General features: G+C 38.9%; 1 protein-coding gene across 3 annotated transcripts in view; it reads left to right on the top strand.

The window, feature by feature from the left end:
• HFM1 (helicase for meiosis 1) overlaps positions 1-17,669 on the top strand; it is a 126,790-nt gene that overhangs the window by 32,239 nt on the left and 76,882 nt on the right. For all 3 annotated transcript variants that reach the window (XM_088834872.1, XM_088834873.1, XM_055401417.2), the window contains exons 11-15: positions 9,998-10,198; positions 10,282-10,370; positions 16,211-16,254; positions 16,361-16,462; positions 16,867-17,012. In XM_088834872.1, coding sequence (XP_088690998.1) covers positions 9,998-10,198; positions 10,282-10,370; positions 16,211-16,254; positions 16,361-16,462; positions 16,867-17,012 — 582 coding nt within the window. The remainder of the gene's footprint in view (positions 1-9,997; positions 10,199-10,281; positions 10,371-16,210; positions 16,255-16,360; positions 16,463-16,866; positions 17,013-17,669) is intronic.

Here is a 17,669-nt window from a genome sequence, read left to right as displayed (position 1 = left end):
GTTGTTGGTTGTGATCTCTCCATTTTCATTTCTAATTTTATTGATTTGGTTCTTCTCCCTTTGTTTCTTGATGAGTCTGGCTAGTGGTTTCTCAATTTTATTTACCTTCTCAAAGAACCAGCTTTTGGCTTTGTTGATTTTTGCTATGGTTTCTTTTATTTCTTTTGCATTTATCTCTGCCCTAATTTTTACGATTTCTTTCCTTGTACTGACCCTGGGGTTCTTCATTTCTTCCTTTTCTAGTTGCTTTAGATGTCAGTTCAGTTCAGTTCAGTCACTCAGTCGTGTCCAACTCTCCGCAACCCCATGAATCACAGAAGGCCAGGCCTCCCTGTCCATCACCAACTCCCGGAGTTCACTCAGACTCATGTCTATCGAGTCGGTGATGCCATCCAGCCATCTCATTCTCCGCCGTCCCCTTCTCCTCCCGCCCCCAACCTTTCCCAGCATCAGAGTCTTTTCCAGTGAGTCAACTCGTCACATGAGGTGGCCAAAGTATTGCAGTTTCAGCTTCAGCATCAGTCCCTCCAATGAACACCCTGGATTGATCTCCTTTAGAATGGACTGGTTGGATCTCCTTGCAGTATAAGGGACTCTCAAGAGTCTTCTCCAACACCACAGTTCAAAAGCATCGATTCTTCAGCGATCAGCTTTCTTCACAGTCCAACTCTCACATCCATACATGACCACGGGAAAAACCATAGCCTTCACTAGACGGACCTTTGTTGGCAAAGTAATGTCTGTGCTTTTTAATATACTATCAAGGTTGGTCATAGCTTTCCTTCCAAGGAGCAAGCGTCTTTTAATTTCATGGCTGCAATCAGCATCTGCAGTGATTTTGGAGCCCAAAAAAATAAAGTCTGACACTGTTTCCACTGTTTTTCCATCTATTTCCCATGAAGTGATGGGACCAGATGCCATGATCTTTGTTTTCTGCATGTTGAGCTTCAAGCCAACCTTTTCACTCTCCTCTTTCACTTTCAGCAAGAGGCTTTTGAGTTCCTCTTCACTTTCTGCCATAAGGGTAGTGTCATCTGCATATCTGAGGTTATTGATATTTCTCCCAACAATCTTGATTCCAGCTTGTGCTTCTTCCAGCCCAGCGTTCCTCATGATGTACTCTGCATATAAGTTAAATAAGCAAGGTGACAATATACAACCTTAGAGTTAGGTTATTTAGTTGACTTTTTTCTTGTTTCTTGAGGTGTGCCTGTATTGCTATGAACTTCCCCCTTAGCACTACTTTTACAGTGTCCCAGAGGTTTTGGGTTGTTGTGTTTTCATTTTCATTCATTTCTGTGCATATTTTGATTTCTCTTTTGATTTCTTTTATGATTTGTTCATTATTCAGCAGCATGTTTTTCAGTCTCCATATGTTGGCATTTTTAACAGTTTTTCTCCCGTAATTGAGATCTAATCTTACTGCATTGTGGTCAGAAAAGATGCTTGGAATAAATTCAATATTTTTGAATTTGCCAAGGCTAGATTTATGGCCTGGGATGTGATCTATCCTGGAAAACGTTCTGTGTGCGCTTGAGAAAAACGTGAAATTCATTGTTTTGGGGTGAAATGTCCTATAGATATCTATTAGGTCTAACTGGTCTATTGTATCATTTAAAGTTTGTGTTTCCTTGTTAATTTTCTGTTTAGTTGATCTATCCATAGATGTAAGTGGGTATTAAAATCTCCTACTATTATTGCATTGTTGTTAATTTCCCCTTTCATACTTATTAGTAATTGTCTTACATATTGCGGTGCTCCTATGTTGGGTGCATAAATATTTATAATTGTTATATCTTCTTCTTGGATTGATCCTTTGATCATTATATTTTCCTTCTTTGTCTCTTTTCACAGCCTTTGTTTTAAAGTCTATATTATCTGATATGAGTATTGCTACTCCTGTTTTCTTTTGGTCTCTATTTGCATGGAATATCTTTTTCCAGCCCTTCATTTTCAGTCTGTATGTGTCCCTCGTTTTGAGGTGGGTCTCTTGTAGACAACATATATGGGGGTCTTGTTTTTGTATCCATTCAGCCAGCCTTTGTCTTTTGGTTGGGGCATTCAACCCATTTACGTTTAAGGTAATTATTGATAAGTATGATCCCATTGCCATTTTCTTTATTGCTTTGGGTTTGAGTTTATACACTCTTTCTGTGTTTCCTGTCTAGAGAAGATCCTTTAGCATTTGTTGGAGAGCTGGTTTGGTGATGCTGAATTCCCTCAGCTTTTGCTTGTCTGTAAAGCTTTTGATTTCTCCTTCATATTTGAATGAGATCCTTGCTGGGTACAGTAATCTGGGCTGTAGGTTATTTTCTTTCATCACTTTAAGTATGTCTTGCCATTCCCTCCTGGCCTGAAGAGTTTCTGTTGAAAGATCAGCTGTTATCCTTATGGGAATCCCCTTGTGTGTTATTTGCTGCTTTTCCCTTGCTGCTTTTAATATTTGTTCTTTGTGTTTGATCTTTGTTAATTTGATTAATATGTGTCTTGGAGTATTTCACCTTGGGTTTATCCTGTTGGGGACTCTCTGGGTTTCTTGGACTTGGGTGATTATTTCTTTCCCCATTTTAGGGAAGTTTTCAACTATTATCTCCTCAAGTATTCTCTCATGGTCTTTCTTTTTGTCTTCTTCTTCTGGGACTCCTATGATTCGAATGTTGGAGCGTTTAACATTGTCCCAGAGGTCTCTAATATTGTCCTCATTTCTTTTAATTCGTTTTTCTTTTTTCCTCTCTGTTTCATTTATTTCTACAATTCTATCTTCTAGCTCGCTTATCCTGTCTTCTGCCTCTGTTATTCTACTGTTTGTTCCCTCCAGAGTGTTTCTGATCTCCATCTATTGCATTATTCATTGTATATTGACTCTTTTTTATTTCCTCTAAGTCCTTATTAAACCTTTCTTCCATCTTCTCAATCCTTTTCTCCAGGTTATTTATCTGTAACTCCATTTTGCTTTCAAGATTTTGAATCATTTTCACCACCAAAGTTCGAAAATCTTTATCAGGTAGATTCCCTATATCTTCCTCTTTTGTTTGTGTTGGTGGGCATTTATCTTGTTCCTTTACTTGCTGGGTATTTCTCTGCCTCTTCATCTTGCTTATATTGCTTTGCTTGGGGTGACCTTTCCCTCTTCTGACAGTTTGTGGAGTTCTCTTTGTTATATAGTTTCCTCACTGTGTGTGGGGTTGGACGGGTGACTTGTCAAGTTTCCCTGGTTATGGAAGCTTGTGTCGGTGTTCTGGTGGGTGGAGCTGGATTTCTTCTCTCTGGAGTGCAATGAAGTGTCCAGTAATGAGTTATGAGATATCAGTGGGTTTGGAGTGACTTTGGGCAGCCTGTATATTGAAGCGCAGGGCTATTTTCCTGTGTTGCTGGAGAATTTGCGTGGTATGTCTTGCCCTGGAACTTGTTGACCCTTGGGTGGTGCTTAGTTTTAGTGTAGGTATGGAGACGTTTGATGAGCTCCTATTGATTAATGTTCCCTGGAGTCAGGAGTTCTCTGGTGTTCTCAGGATTCGGGCTTAAGCCTCTTGCCTCTGGTTTTTGGTCTTATTCTTGGAGTATCCTCTATACTACTCTGTCATTTCCAAGGTGGTTCCCTGTGTTTTAGCTTCTGTTTGCTGGTCTCTTCAGTGTCTAATTTCCGCCCTGATACTAGCGGGTGGGTGGACACTTTTTAAGGCTCAGTTGTTCAGTCCTGTTCTGGGAAGGGAGGAACGCTGCAGACAAATATCTCTGGCGTCTGTGGGGAGTGCTTGCAGCGTCTCGGTCACACTGGGTTTGCCCCCGCTCACAGCACGTGTGTTGTCCCAGTCTACATTGCACAGGCTCTAGGTTGCTCTGCCGGGAACTGTCCGAGGCCGGTGCTGGGTTGTATGCACTTCCCAGGTCTGAGCGGCTCAAGTTCAGGTTCTCGGGTACTCCACAAAGGCGCAGACTTGGTTGGGCCTGCGTTTTGTGCCTTCCCCGGTCCGAGCAGCTCAGGTGACCAGGTGTTTGGTGAGCGCGGTTGCTGCGTCTTATCGCCTCCCCAGTCCCTGCCACTCGGTTTTCTGGGTGTACAACTGGCACACCTTCTCAGGCGGATATCGACTGGCCCGAGCCCAAGAAGTCTTGATTAGCAACAAGCCTGCCTGCAGTTTGTATCGGATGCCTTTCTGGGGCCGCAGTTGCCCTCTCCGGCTCTGGCTGACCTCCCTGCCTGTCTTGGCAGGGGGGTGGAGGATGGGCCGACCGCAGCTGGCTTGCTCTGCTCAGTCCTTTGTTCTGTGAGTGGGACTGGCGGAGTCTTAACTTAGAGCTTTCCGCCTTTTCGTGGGGAAGCTATCCCAGTCTGCTTTGCTATCCCCAGTTCTCTCAGATTGTTCTCGCGGCATTCAAGCCCAGTCCTCTCTCTAAGCAGTTCAGCCGGCTCCTCCTTGCCCAGTCCCCGCTTGCTAATGGCGTATGCAGGCGTCTGCGCTGCTTCTCCGCTGGGAGTTACCGTTTGGCGGGTAATCTGTGGGTTTTAAAAAAATCTTAAAAAAAAAGAGGGTTATGTGGCCCTCTGAGGTTCCAAGGCTCACCACAGATTCGCCAGTGAGAGTGTTTCCTGGTGTTTGGAAACTTCTCTCTTTTTAAAGCCTCCCTTCCCGGGACGGAGCTCTGTCCTTACTTCTTTTGTCTGTCTTTTTATCTTTTATGTTTTTTCCTACCTCCTTTCGAAGACAATGGGCTGCTTTTCTGGGTACCTGATGTCCTCTGCCAGCATTCAGAAGTTGTTTTGTGGACTTTACTCCGCGTTCAAATGTTCTTTTGATGAGTTTGTGGGGGAGAGAGTGGTCTCGCCATCCTATTCCTCCGCCATCTTGTTCCTTCTCCCTGTTCAAAGTTTTAAAAGATTACTTAAGAATGGTTTCTTGTATTTCTATGCCACCTTTATAGTTCTGGTTTCTCATTTCTTAATTAGTAAATTCAGCATGCAGATTCTATCCCAGGCTAATTTATACACTTCCAGAAGGAACAGTCTCTTAAATCCACAGAGTGTTGAGATGGGGAGCCCCCAACTACGTCAGATTCGTTTCACATATGATAATACATGTTTCAATGGCATTCTCCCAAATCATCCCACCCTCGCCCTTTCCCACAGAGTCCAAAAGACTGCTACACACATCCATGTCTCTGCTGTTGTCTCGTATACAGGATTATCGTTATCCTCTTGCTATATTCCATATATATGTGTTAATATATTGTAGTGGTGTTTTTCTTTCTGGCTTACTTCACTCTGTATAATAGGCTCCAGTTTCTTCCACCTCATTAGAACTAATTCAAATGTATTCTTTTTAATGGCTGAGTAGTACTCCATTGGGTAAATGTACCACAACTTTCTTATCCATTCGTCTGCAGATGGACATCTAGGTTCCTTCCATGTCCTGGCTATAATAAACAGTGCTGCAATGAACATTGGAGTACATGTGTCTCTTTCAATTCTGGTTTCCTCGGTGTGTATGCCCAGGAGTGCAATTGCTGGGTCGTATGATAGTTCTATTTCCAGTTTTTTAAGGAATCTCCACACTGTTCTCCATAGTGGTTGTACTAGTTTACATTCCCACCAACAGTGTAAGAGGGTTCCTTTTTCTCCACACCCTCTCCAGCATTTATTGCTTGTAGACTTTTGGATAGCAGCCATTCTGACTGGCGTGAAATGGTACCTCATTGTGGTTTTGATTTGCATTTCTCTGATTATGAGTGATACTGAGCATCTTTTCATGTGTTTGTTAGCCATCTTTATGTCTTCTTTGGAGAAATGTCTCTTTAGTTCTTTGGCCCATTTTTTGATTGGGTCGTTTATTTTTTTTTAATTGAGCTGCAGGAGTTGCTTGTATATTTTGGAGATTAATCCTTTATCAGTTGCTTCATTTGCTATTATTTTTTCCCATTCTGAAGGCTGTCTTTTCACCTTGCTTATAGTTTCCTTTGCTGTGCAGAAGCTTTTAATTTTAATTAGGTCCAATTTGTTTATTTCTGCTTTTATTTCCAGTATTCTGGGAGGTGGGTCATGGAGGATCCTGCTGTGGTTTATGTCAGAGAGTGTTTTGCCTATGTTCTCCTCTAGGAGTTGTATAGTTTTAGAGCTTTAATCCATTTTGAGTTTATTTTTGTGTATGGTGTTAGGGAGTGTTCTAGTTTCATTCTTTTACAAGTGGCTGACCAGTTTTCCCAGCACCACTTGTTAAAGAGATTGTCTTTTCTCCATTGAATATTCTTGCCTCCCTTGTCAAAGATAAGGTGTCCATAGGTGCATGGATTTATCTCTGGGCTTTCTATTTTGTTCCATTGATCTATATTTCTGTCTTTATGCCAGTACCACACTGTCTTGATGACTGTGGCTTTGTAGTAGAGCCTGAAGTCCGACAGGTTGATTCCCCCAGTTCCATTCTTCTTTCTCAAGATTACTTTGGCTATTCGAGGTTTTCTGTATTTCCATACAAAATGTGAAATTATTTGTTGTAGTTCTGTGAAAAACACCGTTGGTAGCTTGATAGGGATTGCATTGAACTTATAAATTACTTTGGGTAATATATTCATTTTCACAATATTTATTCTTCCAGTCCATGAACACGGTATATTTCTCCATCTATTAGTGTCCTCTCTGATTTCTTTCACTAATGTTTTATAGTTTTCTATATATAAGTCTTTTGTTTCTTTAGGTAGATATATCCCTAAGTATTTTATTCTTTTCGTTGCAACGGTGAATGGAATAGTTTCCTTAATTTCTCTATTTTCTCATTATTAGTGTATAGGAATGCAAGGGATTTCTGTGTGTTGATTTTATATCCTGCAACTTTACTATATTCATTGATTAGCTCTAGTAATTTTCTGGTAGAGTCTTTAGGGTTTTCTGTGTAGAGGATCATGTCACCTGCAAACAGTGAGAGTTTTACTTCTTCTTTTCCAATTTGTATTCCTTTTATGTCTTTTTCTGCTCTGATTGCTGTGGCCAAAACTTCCAAAACTATGTTGAATAGTAGTGGTGAGAGTGGGCACCCTTGTCTTGTTCCTGACTTTAGGGGAAACGCTTTCAGTTTTTCACCATTGAGGATAATGTTTGCTGTGGGTTTGTCATATATAGCTTTTATTATGTTGAGGAATGTTCCTTCTATTCCCACCTTCTGGAGGGTTTTGATCATAAATGGATGTTGAATTTTGTCAAAGGCTTTCTCTGCATCTATTGAGATAATCATATGGTTTTTGTTTTTCAATTTGTTAACGTGGTGTATTACACTGATTGATTTGTGGACATTGAAGAATTCTTGCATCCCTGGGATAAAGCCCACTTGGTCATGATGTATGATCTTTTTAATGTGTTGTTGGATTCTGATTGCTAGAATTTTGTTAAGGATTTTTGCATCTATGTTCATCTATGATACTGGCCTGAAGTTCTCTTTTTTGGGGGCATCTTTGTCAGGTTTTGGTATAAGGGTGATGGTGGCCTCATAGAATGAGTTAGGAAGTTTACCTTCCTCAGCAATTTTCTGGAAGAGTTTGAGTAGGACAGGTGTTAGCTCTTCTCTAAATTTTTGTTAGAATTCAGCTGTGAAGCCCTCTGGACCTGGGCTTTTGTTTGCTGGAAGATTTCTGATTACAGTTTCAATTTCCATGCTTGTGATGGGTCTGTTAAGATTTTCTATTTCTTCCTGGTTCTGTTTTGGAAAGCTGTGCTTTTCTAAGAATTTGTCCATTTCTTCCAAGTTGTCCATTTTATTGGCATATGATTGCTGGTAGCAGTCTCTTATGGTTCTTTGTATTTCTGTATTGTCTATTGTGATCTCTCCCTTTTCATTTCTAATTTTATTGATTTGGTTTTTCTCCCTTTGTTTCTTGATGAGTCTGGCTAGTGGTTTGTCAATTTTATTTACCCTCTCAAAGAACCAGCTTTTGGCTTTGTTGATTTTTGCTATGGTCTCTTTTGTTTCTTTTGTATTTATTTTTGCCCTAATTTTTAAGATTTCTTTCCTTCTAGTAACCCTAGGGTTTTCATTTCTTCCTTTTCTAGTTGCTTTAGGTGTAGAGTTAGGTTATTTAGTTGGCTTTTTTCTTGTTTCTTGAGGTATGCCTGTATTGCTATGAACCTTCCCCTTAGCACTGCTGTGTCCCACAGGTTTTGGGTTGTTGTGTTTTCATTTTCATTCATTTTTATGCATATTTTGATTTCTTCAATGATTTGTTCGTTATTCAGCAGTGTGTTGTTCAGCCTCCATATGTTGGAGTTTTTAATAGTTTTTCTCCTGTAATTAAGATCTAGTTTTACTGCATTTTGGTCGGAAAAGATGTTTGGAATTATTTCAATTTTTTTGAATTTACCGACTAGATTTATGGCTCAGGATGTGATCTATCCTGGAGGAGGTTCCGTGTGCGCTTGTGAAGAAGGTGAAATTCATTGTTTTGGGGTGAAGTTATTATTACTTATAAGTAGTTCTCATTTGTTATTTAAGATGGTACCTTATTTTAAAATTTTGTATTGCTTTGATTACTACTGAAGTAAATATTTTTAATATTTTATTCAATCACTGAAGTTCTTTTTTCTTTTGCAACTTGCCAGGTCATAGACTTTGTCCTTTTTCACATTGGGATACTAAACTTTTATATTGATTTGTAAGCAGTTACTAAATATCATTACTCTAATTCTTGAAACTTTCTTCCCCTTTGTGATAATCATTACTTCTGTGAACACTGTCTGTCTCTTTCTGTAAGTCCTATTCCTCAGTTTTTGCCTTTATCCTTAGCCTTCTCAAATTGTGAATTTTTGTTCTCATCCCTACCTATGAGAGTCTTGAAGATGTTTTAATAATTCCTTCCTATGCAATTAGAAACTCATTAATCTTCCTGTCAAAGAAACAGTTTCAGAGCAGAGCATGAAGCCTAACCAGTCTATGTGAAGTTAAAACTTGCTCTCCACAGTTCCAGAAATTAACTAAGGACTCTAGAGTCTGAAATATGCTTTTGGCATTTCCATCTCACAAGTGTTTATTTGTTCTTTGTTTAGAAAAGTTGTCAACCTTTGCCAGCCTATGCCCATCATTCAGTTCAGTTCAGTCACTCAGTCGTGTCCGACTCTCCACGACCCCATGAATCACAGCACGCCAGGCCTCCCTGTCTATCACCAACTCCCGGAGTTCACTCAAACTCATGTCCACAGAGTCGGTGATGCCATCCAGCCATCTCATTCTCTGTCGTCCCCTTCTCCTCCCGCCCCCAACCTTTCCCACCATCAGAGTCTTTTCCAGTGAATCAACTAGTTACGTGAGGTGGCCAAAGTATTGCAGTTTCAGCTTTAGCATCAGTCCCTCCAATGAACACCCAGGATTGATCTCCTCTAGAATGGACTGGTTGGATCTCCTTGCAGTATAAGGGACTCTCAAGAGTCTTCTCCAGCACCACAGTTCAAAAGCATCAATTCTTCGGCGATAAGCCTTCTTCATAGTCCAACTCTCACATCCATACATGACCACGGGAAAAACCATAGCCTTGACTAGATGGACCTTGGTTGGCAAAGTAATGTCTCTGCTTTTCAATATACTATCCAGGTTGGTCATAACTTTCCTTCCAAGGAGTTACTTCGCTACTATTCAGCTAGTATTCAGTATAATACAAAAGAAGTGTCAGCTATATCTGAGCATATTTCTGAAAAATAGCACAGAAGTTACAGTGCTACTGAGAAATTAAATTTCTTTGTTGAAATTAATTTTAATTTGGACTCTATAGGAGGAAAATAAAGCAAAATAATAATAATTGAAAGTTTATCATGTTAAAAAGTGGGTGTAATCTTGAAACACTGCTAATTGAAAGCATTTACCAATATATCAATTGAATAGTGTCTTTAAAATATGTAATGTTGAAAAAGACTACTTGACTAAATATTTTTATACCTTGACTTTAAGGTGATCTGTAATTGGGCATTTTAGCCATAAAACTTTACTAGAAAAAAATTCATTGTGTGTGTTTCTGTCATTTAAAGATTGCAGAATGGCTTTCAGATGGTGAAAGATCTGCTGTATGTCTGAAAATGGATGAGAGACATAGACCAGTGAAACTTCGGAAAGTGGTTCTTGGGTTTCCCTGCAGTGATAACCAAACTGAATTCAAGTTTGATTTAACCCTCAACTACAAAATTGCCAGTATTATACAAACGTACTCTGATCAGAAACCCACACTTGTGGTATGGATTGTTGGTTGATTATTTTTTAATGTAATGTTTAATTTTTAATATGATTAATATAAAAATTATTCATTCATTTTTAGTTTTGTGCAACAAGGAAAGGTGTGCAACAGGCTGCTTCTGTTCTTGTGAAAGATGCAAAATTTATTATGACTGTGGAACAGAAACAGAGGTATATTTAAAAATATTTTCTTGTATGTAGAAAGACTTTCAGGGGTAACTTAAATGAGATGAGAAAACTGGGTTGACCTTTTCAAGTTACCTGACTTTTCCAACCCTGCTTCCTCATCTGTAAAATAAGGATAATAGTAATTTGGAGGATTAATAAGACAGTGAATCTTAGTACAACTGTGATCCTGTCTTCTTTATTTCATAACCATATTTGAAAGATTATTCATATTTCTTCATTTTTTACTCATTCTGAATCCATCTGTTGTAATATTTTACTAAAGCCAATCTTGTCAAGTCATCTCTCAGGAGCTTCTAACACATTTGACCACTCCCACCTTATTTATAAACGCCAGTCTGTGTGTTTTCATGATCACTGTCTACCATGTTTCTTCCTATTTTGCTTTCTACTCAGTTTCAGTCCCTTTTCACTTCTTCTACCTAATTGTTAAATGTTAACATTCTAGGGGTTCTTTCTATCCAAGATTCTGTTACTAAGGCTTCTAAACTTGTCTAACATACCCAATATTTTGTTTACTTTGGTCTCCATAGATTTTTTTAAAAATAGTTTTTCTGTGTATCATGCATTTAAATTTAAGAATTGTTTACATTTTGAAAAAATTTAGTTAACTTCAGGAAGTTAATTGGTAGTATTCTCATAGTGAAAGTGTTTCCTGAGCTTTTGGGGGTTTTCCTTCTGTTTTTGGATGGTTTTATTTATAATTATTCATTTCCTATTTTTCTCAGTTTTATTGAGATATAATTGACATCTAACACTGTATAAGTTTAGGGTATAAAGAATAATGATTGGACTTACATGTAGCATGAAATGGTTACCACATTAAGTTTAGTGAATATTTGTCATCCATACCTATAGATACAAAATTAAAGAAATAGAAATGTTTTTCATTTCTGATGAGACTCTTAGGGTTTACTCTCTTAACAACTTTTATATATATATGCAGCAGTGTTCAGAGAAGGCAATGGCACCCCACTCCAGTACTCTTGTGTGGAAAATACCATGGACGGAGGAGCCTGGTAGGCTGCAGTCTGTGGGGTTGCTAAGAGTCGGACACGACTGAGAGACTTCACTTTCACTTTTCACTTTCATGCATTGGAGAAGGAAATGGCAACCCACCCCAGTGTTCTTGCCTGGAGAATCCCAGGGACGAGGGAGCCTGGTGGGCTGCCGTCTCTGGGGTCGCACAGAGTCGGACACGACTGAAGCAGTCGACTTAGCAGCAGCAGCAGCAGTGTTAATTATATTTATCATATTGAACATTACATCCCTAGTAACTATTTATCTTCCCCTTCATAGATCACAGCCTTGATACGGTGAAGGGGTTTGTGTAACTTAATGAAACTATGAGCCATGTCATGCAGGGCCACCCAAGATGGATGGGTCATAGGGAAGAATTGTGACAAAACTTGGTCCACTGGAGGAGGAAGTGGCAGCCCACTCCAGTATTTTTGCCTGGAGAACCCCATGGACAGTATGAAAAGTAAAAAAGATACAACACAGATAGATGAGCCCCACCCAGATCATAAAGTATCTAGTATTCTGCTGGGGAAGAGAGGAGGGCAATTACTAATAAATAGCTCTAGAAAGAATAAAGCGACTGGCCCAAAGTAGAAACAACACTCAGTTGTGAGTGTGTCTGGTGGTGAAAGTAAAGTCCATTGCTATAAACAACAAGGTTGCCTAGGAACCTGGAATACAGGTCCTTGAATCAAAGTAAATTGGACATAGTCAAGCAGGAGATGGCAAGATTAAACATCTTAGGAGTAAGTGACGGAGAAGGCAATGGCAACCCACTCCAGTACTCTTGCTTGGAAAATCCCATGGATGGAGGAGCCTGGTAGGCTGCAATCCATGGGGTCGCTAAGAGTCGGACACGACTAAGTGACTTCACTTTCACTTTTCACTTTCATGCATTGGAGAAGGAAATGGCAATCCACTCCAGTGTTCTTGCCTGGAGAATCCCAGGGATGGGGGAGCCTGGTGGGCTTCCGTCTGTAGGGTCGCACAGAGTCTGACACGACTGAAGCGACCTAACAGCAGCAGCAGCAGCAGCAGCAGCAGGAGTGAGTGAACTAAAATGGATGGGAATTAACAAATTTAATTTAGATGAGCATTATAAGTACTACTGTGGGCAAGAATCACTTAGAAGAAATGGACTAGCCCTCAGAGTCAGCAGAAGAGTCCAAAATGCAGTCTTGGGTGCAATCTCAAAACAGAATGATCTCGGTTCATTTCCAAGGCAAACCATTCAACATCACAGTACTCCAAGTTTATGCCCCAACCACTGATACCGAAGAAGCTGAAGTTTAACAGTTCTATGAAGACCTACAACACTACTTCTAGACTAACCCCAAGAAAAGACGTAGTTTTCATCGTAAAGGATTGGAATTCAAAAGCAGGAAGTCAAGGGATACCCGGAAGAACAGGCAAGCTTGGCCTTAGAGTACAAAATGAAGCAGGACAAAGGCTAACAGAGTTTAGTCAAGAGAACACACTGGTCATAGCAAACACCCTTTCCCAACAACCCACGAGACTAGTCTGTACATGGATATCACCAAATGGTCAATACCAAAATCAGACTGATTGTGTTCTTTGTAGCCAAAGATGGAGAAACTCTATAGAGTCAGTAAAAACAAGAACTGGAGCTGACTGTGGCTCAGAACATGAGCTCCTTATTGTAAAATTTAATCTTAAATTGAAGAAAGTAGGGAAAACCACTAGGCCATTCAGGTATGAACTAAATCAAATCCGTTATGATTATACAGTGGAGGTGACAAATAGATTCAAGGGATTAGATCTAGTAGACAGAGTGCCTGAAGAACTATGGATGGAGATTCATAACATTGTACAGGAGGCAGTGACCAAAACCATCCCAAAGAAAAAGAAAGAAGGCAAAATGGTTGTCTGAGGAGGCTTTATGAATAGCTGAGGAAAGAAGAGAAGCAAAAGACAAGGGAGAAAGGAAAAGATATACCCATCTGAATGCAGAGATCCAGATAATAACAAGGAGAGATCAGAAAGCCTTCTTAAATAAACAATGCAAAGAAATAGAGGAGAACAACAGAATGAGAAAGACAGATCTCTTCAAGAAAATTGGAGATATCAAGGGAACATTTCATGTAAGGATTGGCATGATAAAGGACAGAACTGGTAAGGACCTACCAGAAGCAGAAGAGATTAATAAGAAATATCAACTACCTCACATATACAGATGATACCACTCTAATGGCAGAAAGTGAAGAGGAACTAAAGAGCCCCTTGATAAGGGTGAAAGAGGAGAGTGAAAAATCTGGGTTGAAACTCAACATTAAAAAAACCTAAAATTAAGGCATCTGGTTCCATCACTTCATGGCAAATAGACAGGAAAAAGTGAAAGCAATGACATTTTATTTTCTTGCGCTCCCAAATCACTGCTGGTGGTGACTGCAGTCCTGAAATTAGAAGATTCTTGCTCCTTGGAAGGAAAGCTATGACACACCTAGACAGCATATTAAAAAGCAAAGACATTATTTTGCTGACAAAGGTCCCTATAGTCAAAGCTATAGTTTTTCCAGTACTTATGCATGGAAATGGAGAAGGCAATGGCAAGCCACTCCAGTACTCTTGCCTAGAAAACCCCATGGATGGAGGAGCCTGGTAGGCTGCAGTCCGTGGGGTCACTAAGGGTCAGACACGACTGAGCGACTTCACTTTCACACATTGGAGAAGGAAATGGCAACCCACTCCAGTGTTCTTCCCTGGAGAATCCCAGGGACGGGGGAGCCTCGTGGGCTGCCGTCAGTGGGGTCACACAGAGTCGGACACGACTGAAGTGACTTAGCAGCAGCAGTAGCAGCATGCATAGAAATGAGAGTTGGTCCACAAAGGAGGCTGAGCACTGAAGAACTGATGCTTTTGAATTGTGGGGCTGGAGAAGATGCTTGAGAGTCACTTGTACTGCAAGGAGATCAAACCACTCAGTCCTGAAGGATATCAGTCCTGAATATTCATTGGAAGGACTGTTACTGAAGCACAGCTCTGGTACTTTGGCTACCAGATTCAAAGAGCCAGCTCACTGGAAAAGACCCTGATGCTGGGAAAGATTGACGGCAAAAGGAGAAGGGGATGGCAGAGGATGAGATGGTTAGATAGTCCATCTCAATGGATATGAATTTGAGCAATTCAGGAGATAGTGAAGGACAGAGGAAGCTGATGTGCTATAGTCCACGGAGTCTCAAAGAGTTGGACACGACTTAGTGACTGAACAACAACAACCACCTATTTATCTTATAACTGGAAGTTTGTGCCTTTTGACTACCTTCATCTAGTTCCCCTTACCCAACATCTTTTTCCATGAATTTGTTTGTTCCTTTTTGAAGTATAATTGACCTTCAACACTGTGAGGTCAGTGTTCTTGTTCTACAACAGAGTGATTTGGTATTTTTTATACATTTCGAGATGATCATTATAATAAGTCTAGTGACGATTGTCATGATCATCATAATGATCTGTCACCATATAAGATAATATTGATACATAATTATTGACTGTATTCCCACACTGTATATTTTGTACCCATGACTCATGTTTTATAACTGTATATTTGTTCTTTTTAATCTCCCTTACACATTTCTTTGCTCCTCCCTCCCCTCTGGCAACCACCTGTTTGTTTTCTGTTTCTGTTACTCTATTTTTATTCTATGTTTGTTCATTTGTTTTGTTTTCAGATTCCACATATGAGGAAAATCATATAATTTTTGCTTTTCTCTATCTGACTTACTTCACTTAGCATGCTGCTGCTGCTGCTAAGTCGCTTCAGTTGTGTCCGACTCTGTGCGACCCCATAGATGGCAGCCCACCAGACTCCCCTGTCCCTGGGATTCTCCAGGCAAGAATACTGGAGTGGGTTGCCATTTCCTCCTCCAATGCATGAAAGTGAAAAGTGAAAGTGAAGTTGCTCAGTCGTGTTCGACTCTTAGCGACCCCATGGATTGCAGCCCACCAGGCTTCTCCGTCCATGGGATTTTCCAGGCAAGAGTACTGGAGTGTCACTTAGCATAATACTCTCTAAATTTATCTGTGTGGTTACAAATAAATGGCAAGATTTCATTTCTTTTTTACTACTAATATTCCACATGTGTATGTGTGTGTGTGTGTATACCACATCTTATATATCCATTCATCTATTGTTGGGCACATATTGCCTCCATATCTTTGCTGTTGTAAATAATGCTGCAGTGAACATAGGGATGCATATATCTTTCTGAATTAAGTGTTTTTGTTGTTGTTGAATAAATATCTAGGAATGAAATTGCTGGAGCATATGGTAGTTCTATTTTAAAACTTTTGTGAAATCTCTATATTGTTTTCCATAGGGGCTGTATTTGTTTATATTCCTACCATCAGTGCACAAGGATTCCGTTCCCTCCACATCCTCACCAGCACTTGTTATTTGTTGTCTTTTTGATAATAGCCATTCTGACAGGTGTGAGGTGGTGTCTCATTGTCGTTTTGATTTGCACTTCCCTGATGATTAGTGATGTTGAGCACCTTTTCTTGTCCTATTGTCCATTTGGATGTCATCTTTGAAAAAAAAGTCTATTCAGGTCCTCTGCCCTTTTAAAAATTGGATTATCTAGGGGTTTCTGTTTTTGTTTTGCCTAGTTATAAAATTAGGGACTTCTCAGTGTGAAAGTTAGATAGTCTCTACTTATTGAAGATGGTTTTTGAAAAATGATGTTATAAACATATTTTGATATCTGTAATCTTCAAAATAAGTAATACACTATCCAAGTTTTTGATGCTAATAGGAAAAACTCAATAATTTTGTGTTTTTTAAATAGGTTACAGAAGTGTGCATATTCCATAAAAGATTCAAAACTCAGAGGTAGGTTGAGAGATAATTTCTAAATCATATTTTCAACTATAGATAAAAGGGGCCAATTACTAATTAACTTTAAAAGTACATGACAGATGACATTTTTCTTTTGTAGATATCTTAATACATGGTGTTGCTTATCATCATGCTGGTATGGAACTGTCAGATAGAAAAGTAGTTGAAGGAGCTTTTACTGTTGGAGATATACCAGTTCTTTGTAAGTAAAACATATTCTTGTGGATATTGTAAGATCTTTTGGAATTATTTTAAGAGAAAAAAAGAAAAAACTCAGGTATTCTTATTTATTTCTGTTTTTCTTCCAAGAATCTAAATTATATAACTACCCATACAAATATGTGCTACAGTAAACTCTCTTGCAGTTTTAGTTCTTTATTATTTTAGCAAACACTGTGCAGTTTGAAAAGTAAGAATTAGTAGTTTTTCAGCTTTAAGATATATTATTTTACATAGTGATGTTCTTTTCTTTCTTTTTATTCTAAATTTCCTATATATAAGTTTTTATTGTTATACATTTATAAAAATATATCTTTTATAAGAAAAATTTTACCTGAAACAATAAAGTTATATGACTTAAAAGTAATATTCTTTAATTTGATACAGTTACTACTAGTACCTTAGCCATGGGAGTCAATTTGCCTGCTCACCTAGTGGTTATAAAATCTACAATGCATTATGCTGGAGGAATGTTTGAAGAATACAGTGAAACAGATATTCTACAGATGATTGGTAGAGCTGGTCGACCTCAAGTAAGTGACAGTATTTCACTTTTTGTAATTCATTTTAAAGACAGTGTAAAAAGCAAAAAGAAATGTGTATTCTTTGTTAAACAAAAGATTAATATTTCACATTTAAAGTAGGTTTAAAAATAAATGTAACTAAGAAAATCTACTACTTTCTTGGAGTAGTAGAAGTAAAACAAGTCTCACCAAATTCCCATATAACTCCCTTCACAAGTCTCAAGTACTCCCTTCACTCTCTCTAAACTCCTACTTGTTGATGAATGATTGAATTTGTGAATGTATATGCTGTTACAGGGTTTTTGGGTTGGGGATTTTTTTGTTTTGTTTTGTTTGCTTTTTATACTGAATGGAAATGCTGTTGGCATTTTGGATGGGACTGTTTTTCATTCCATATGACTCATACATTGCAGAACATGTAGCATCCCTGGATACTATCACAAATGCCAGTAGTGGTCCCAAGATATTGTGACAATTAAAAATCAGCCCATGTACATTACAAAACATGGCCTAATCTGACAAATTCTTGAATAAAAAAGTCATTCATATATGTACTAAGGTAAAATTTAGGAGGAATATCTTTTCAGAGAATACCAAAATATTATGTTACACAAATTTATAATTTTTATAGGATAATTTAGATTATATGTGAATTACACCAAATCT

Source organism: Moschus berezovskii, chromosome 4, assembly GCF_049115385.1.
Source record: "Moschus berezovskii isolate FMDL1 chromosome 4, NW_MosBer_1.0, whole genome shotgun sequence".
Lineage (NCBI taxonomy): Eukaryota > Metazoa > Chordata > Mammalia > Artiodactyla > Moschidae > Moschus > Moschus berezovskii.
Note: the sequence above shows the minus strand (reverse complement) of the source record. Positions and strands in the feature narration are given on the sequence as shown.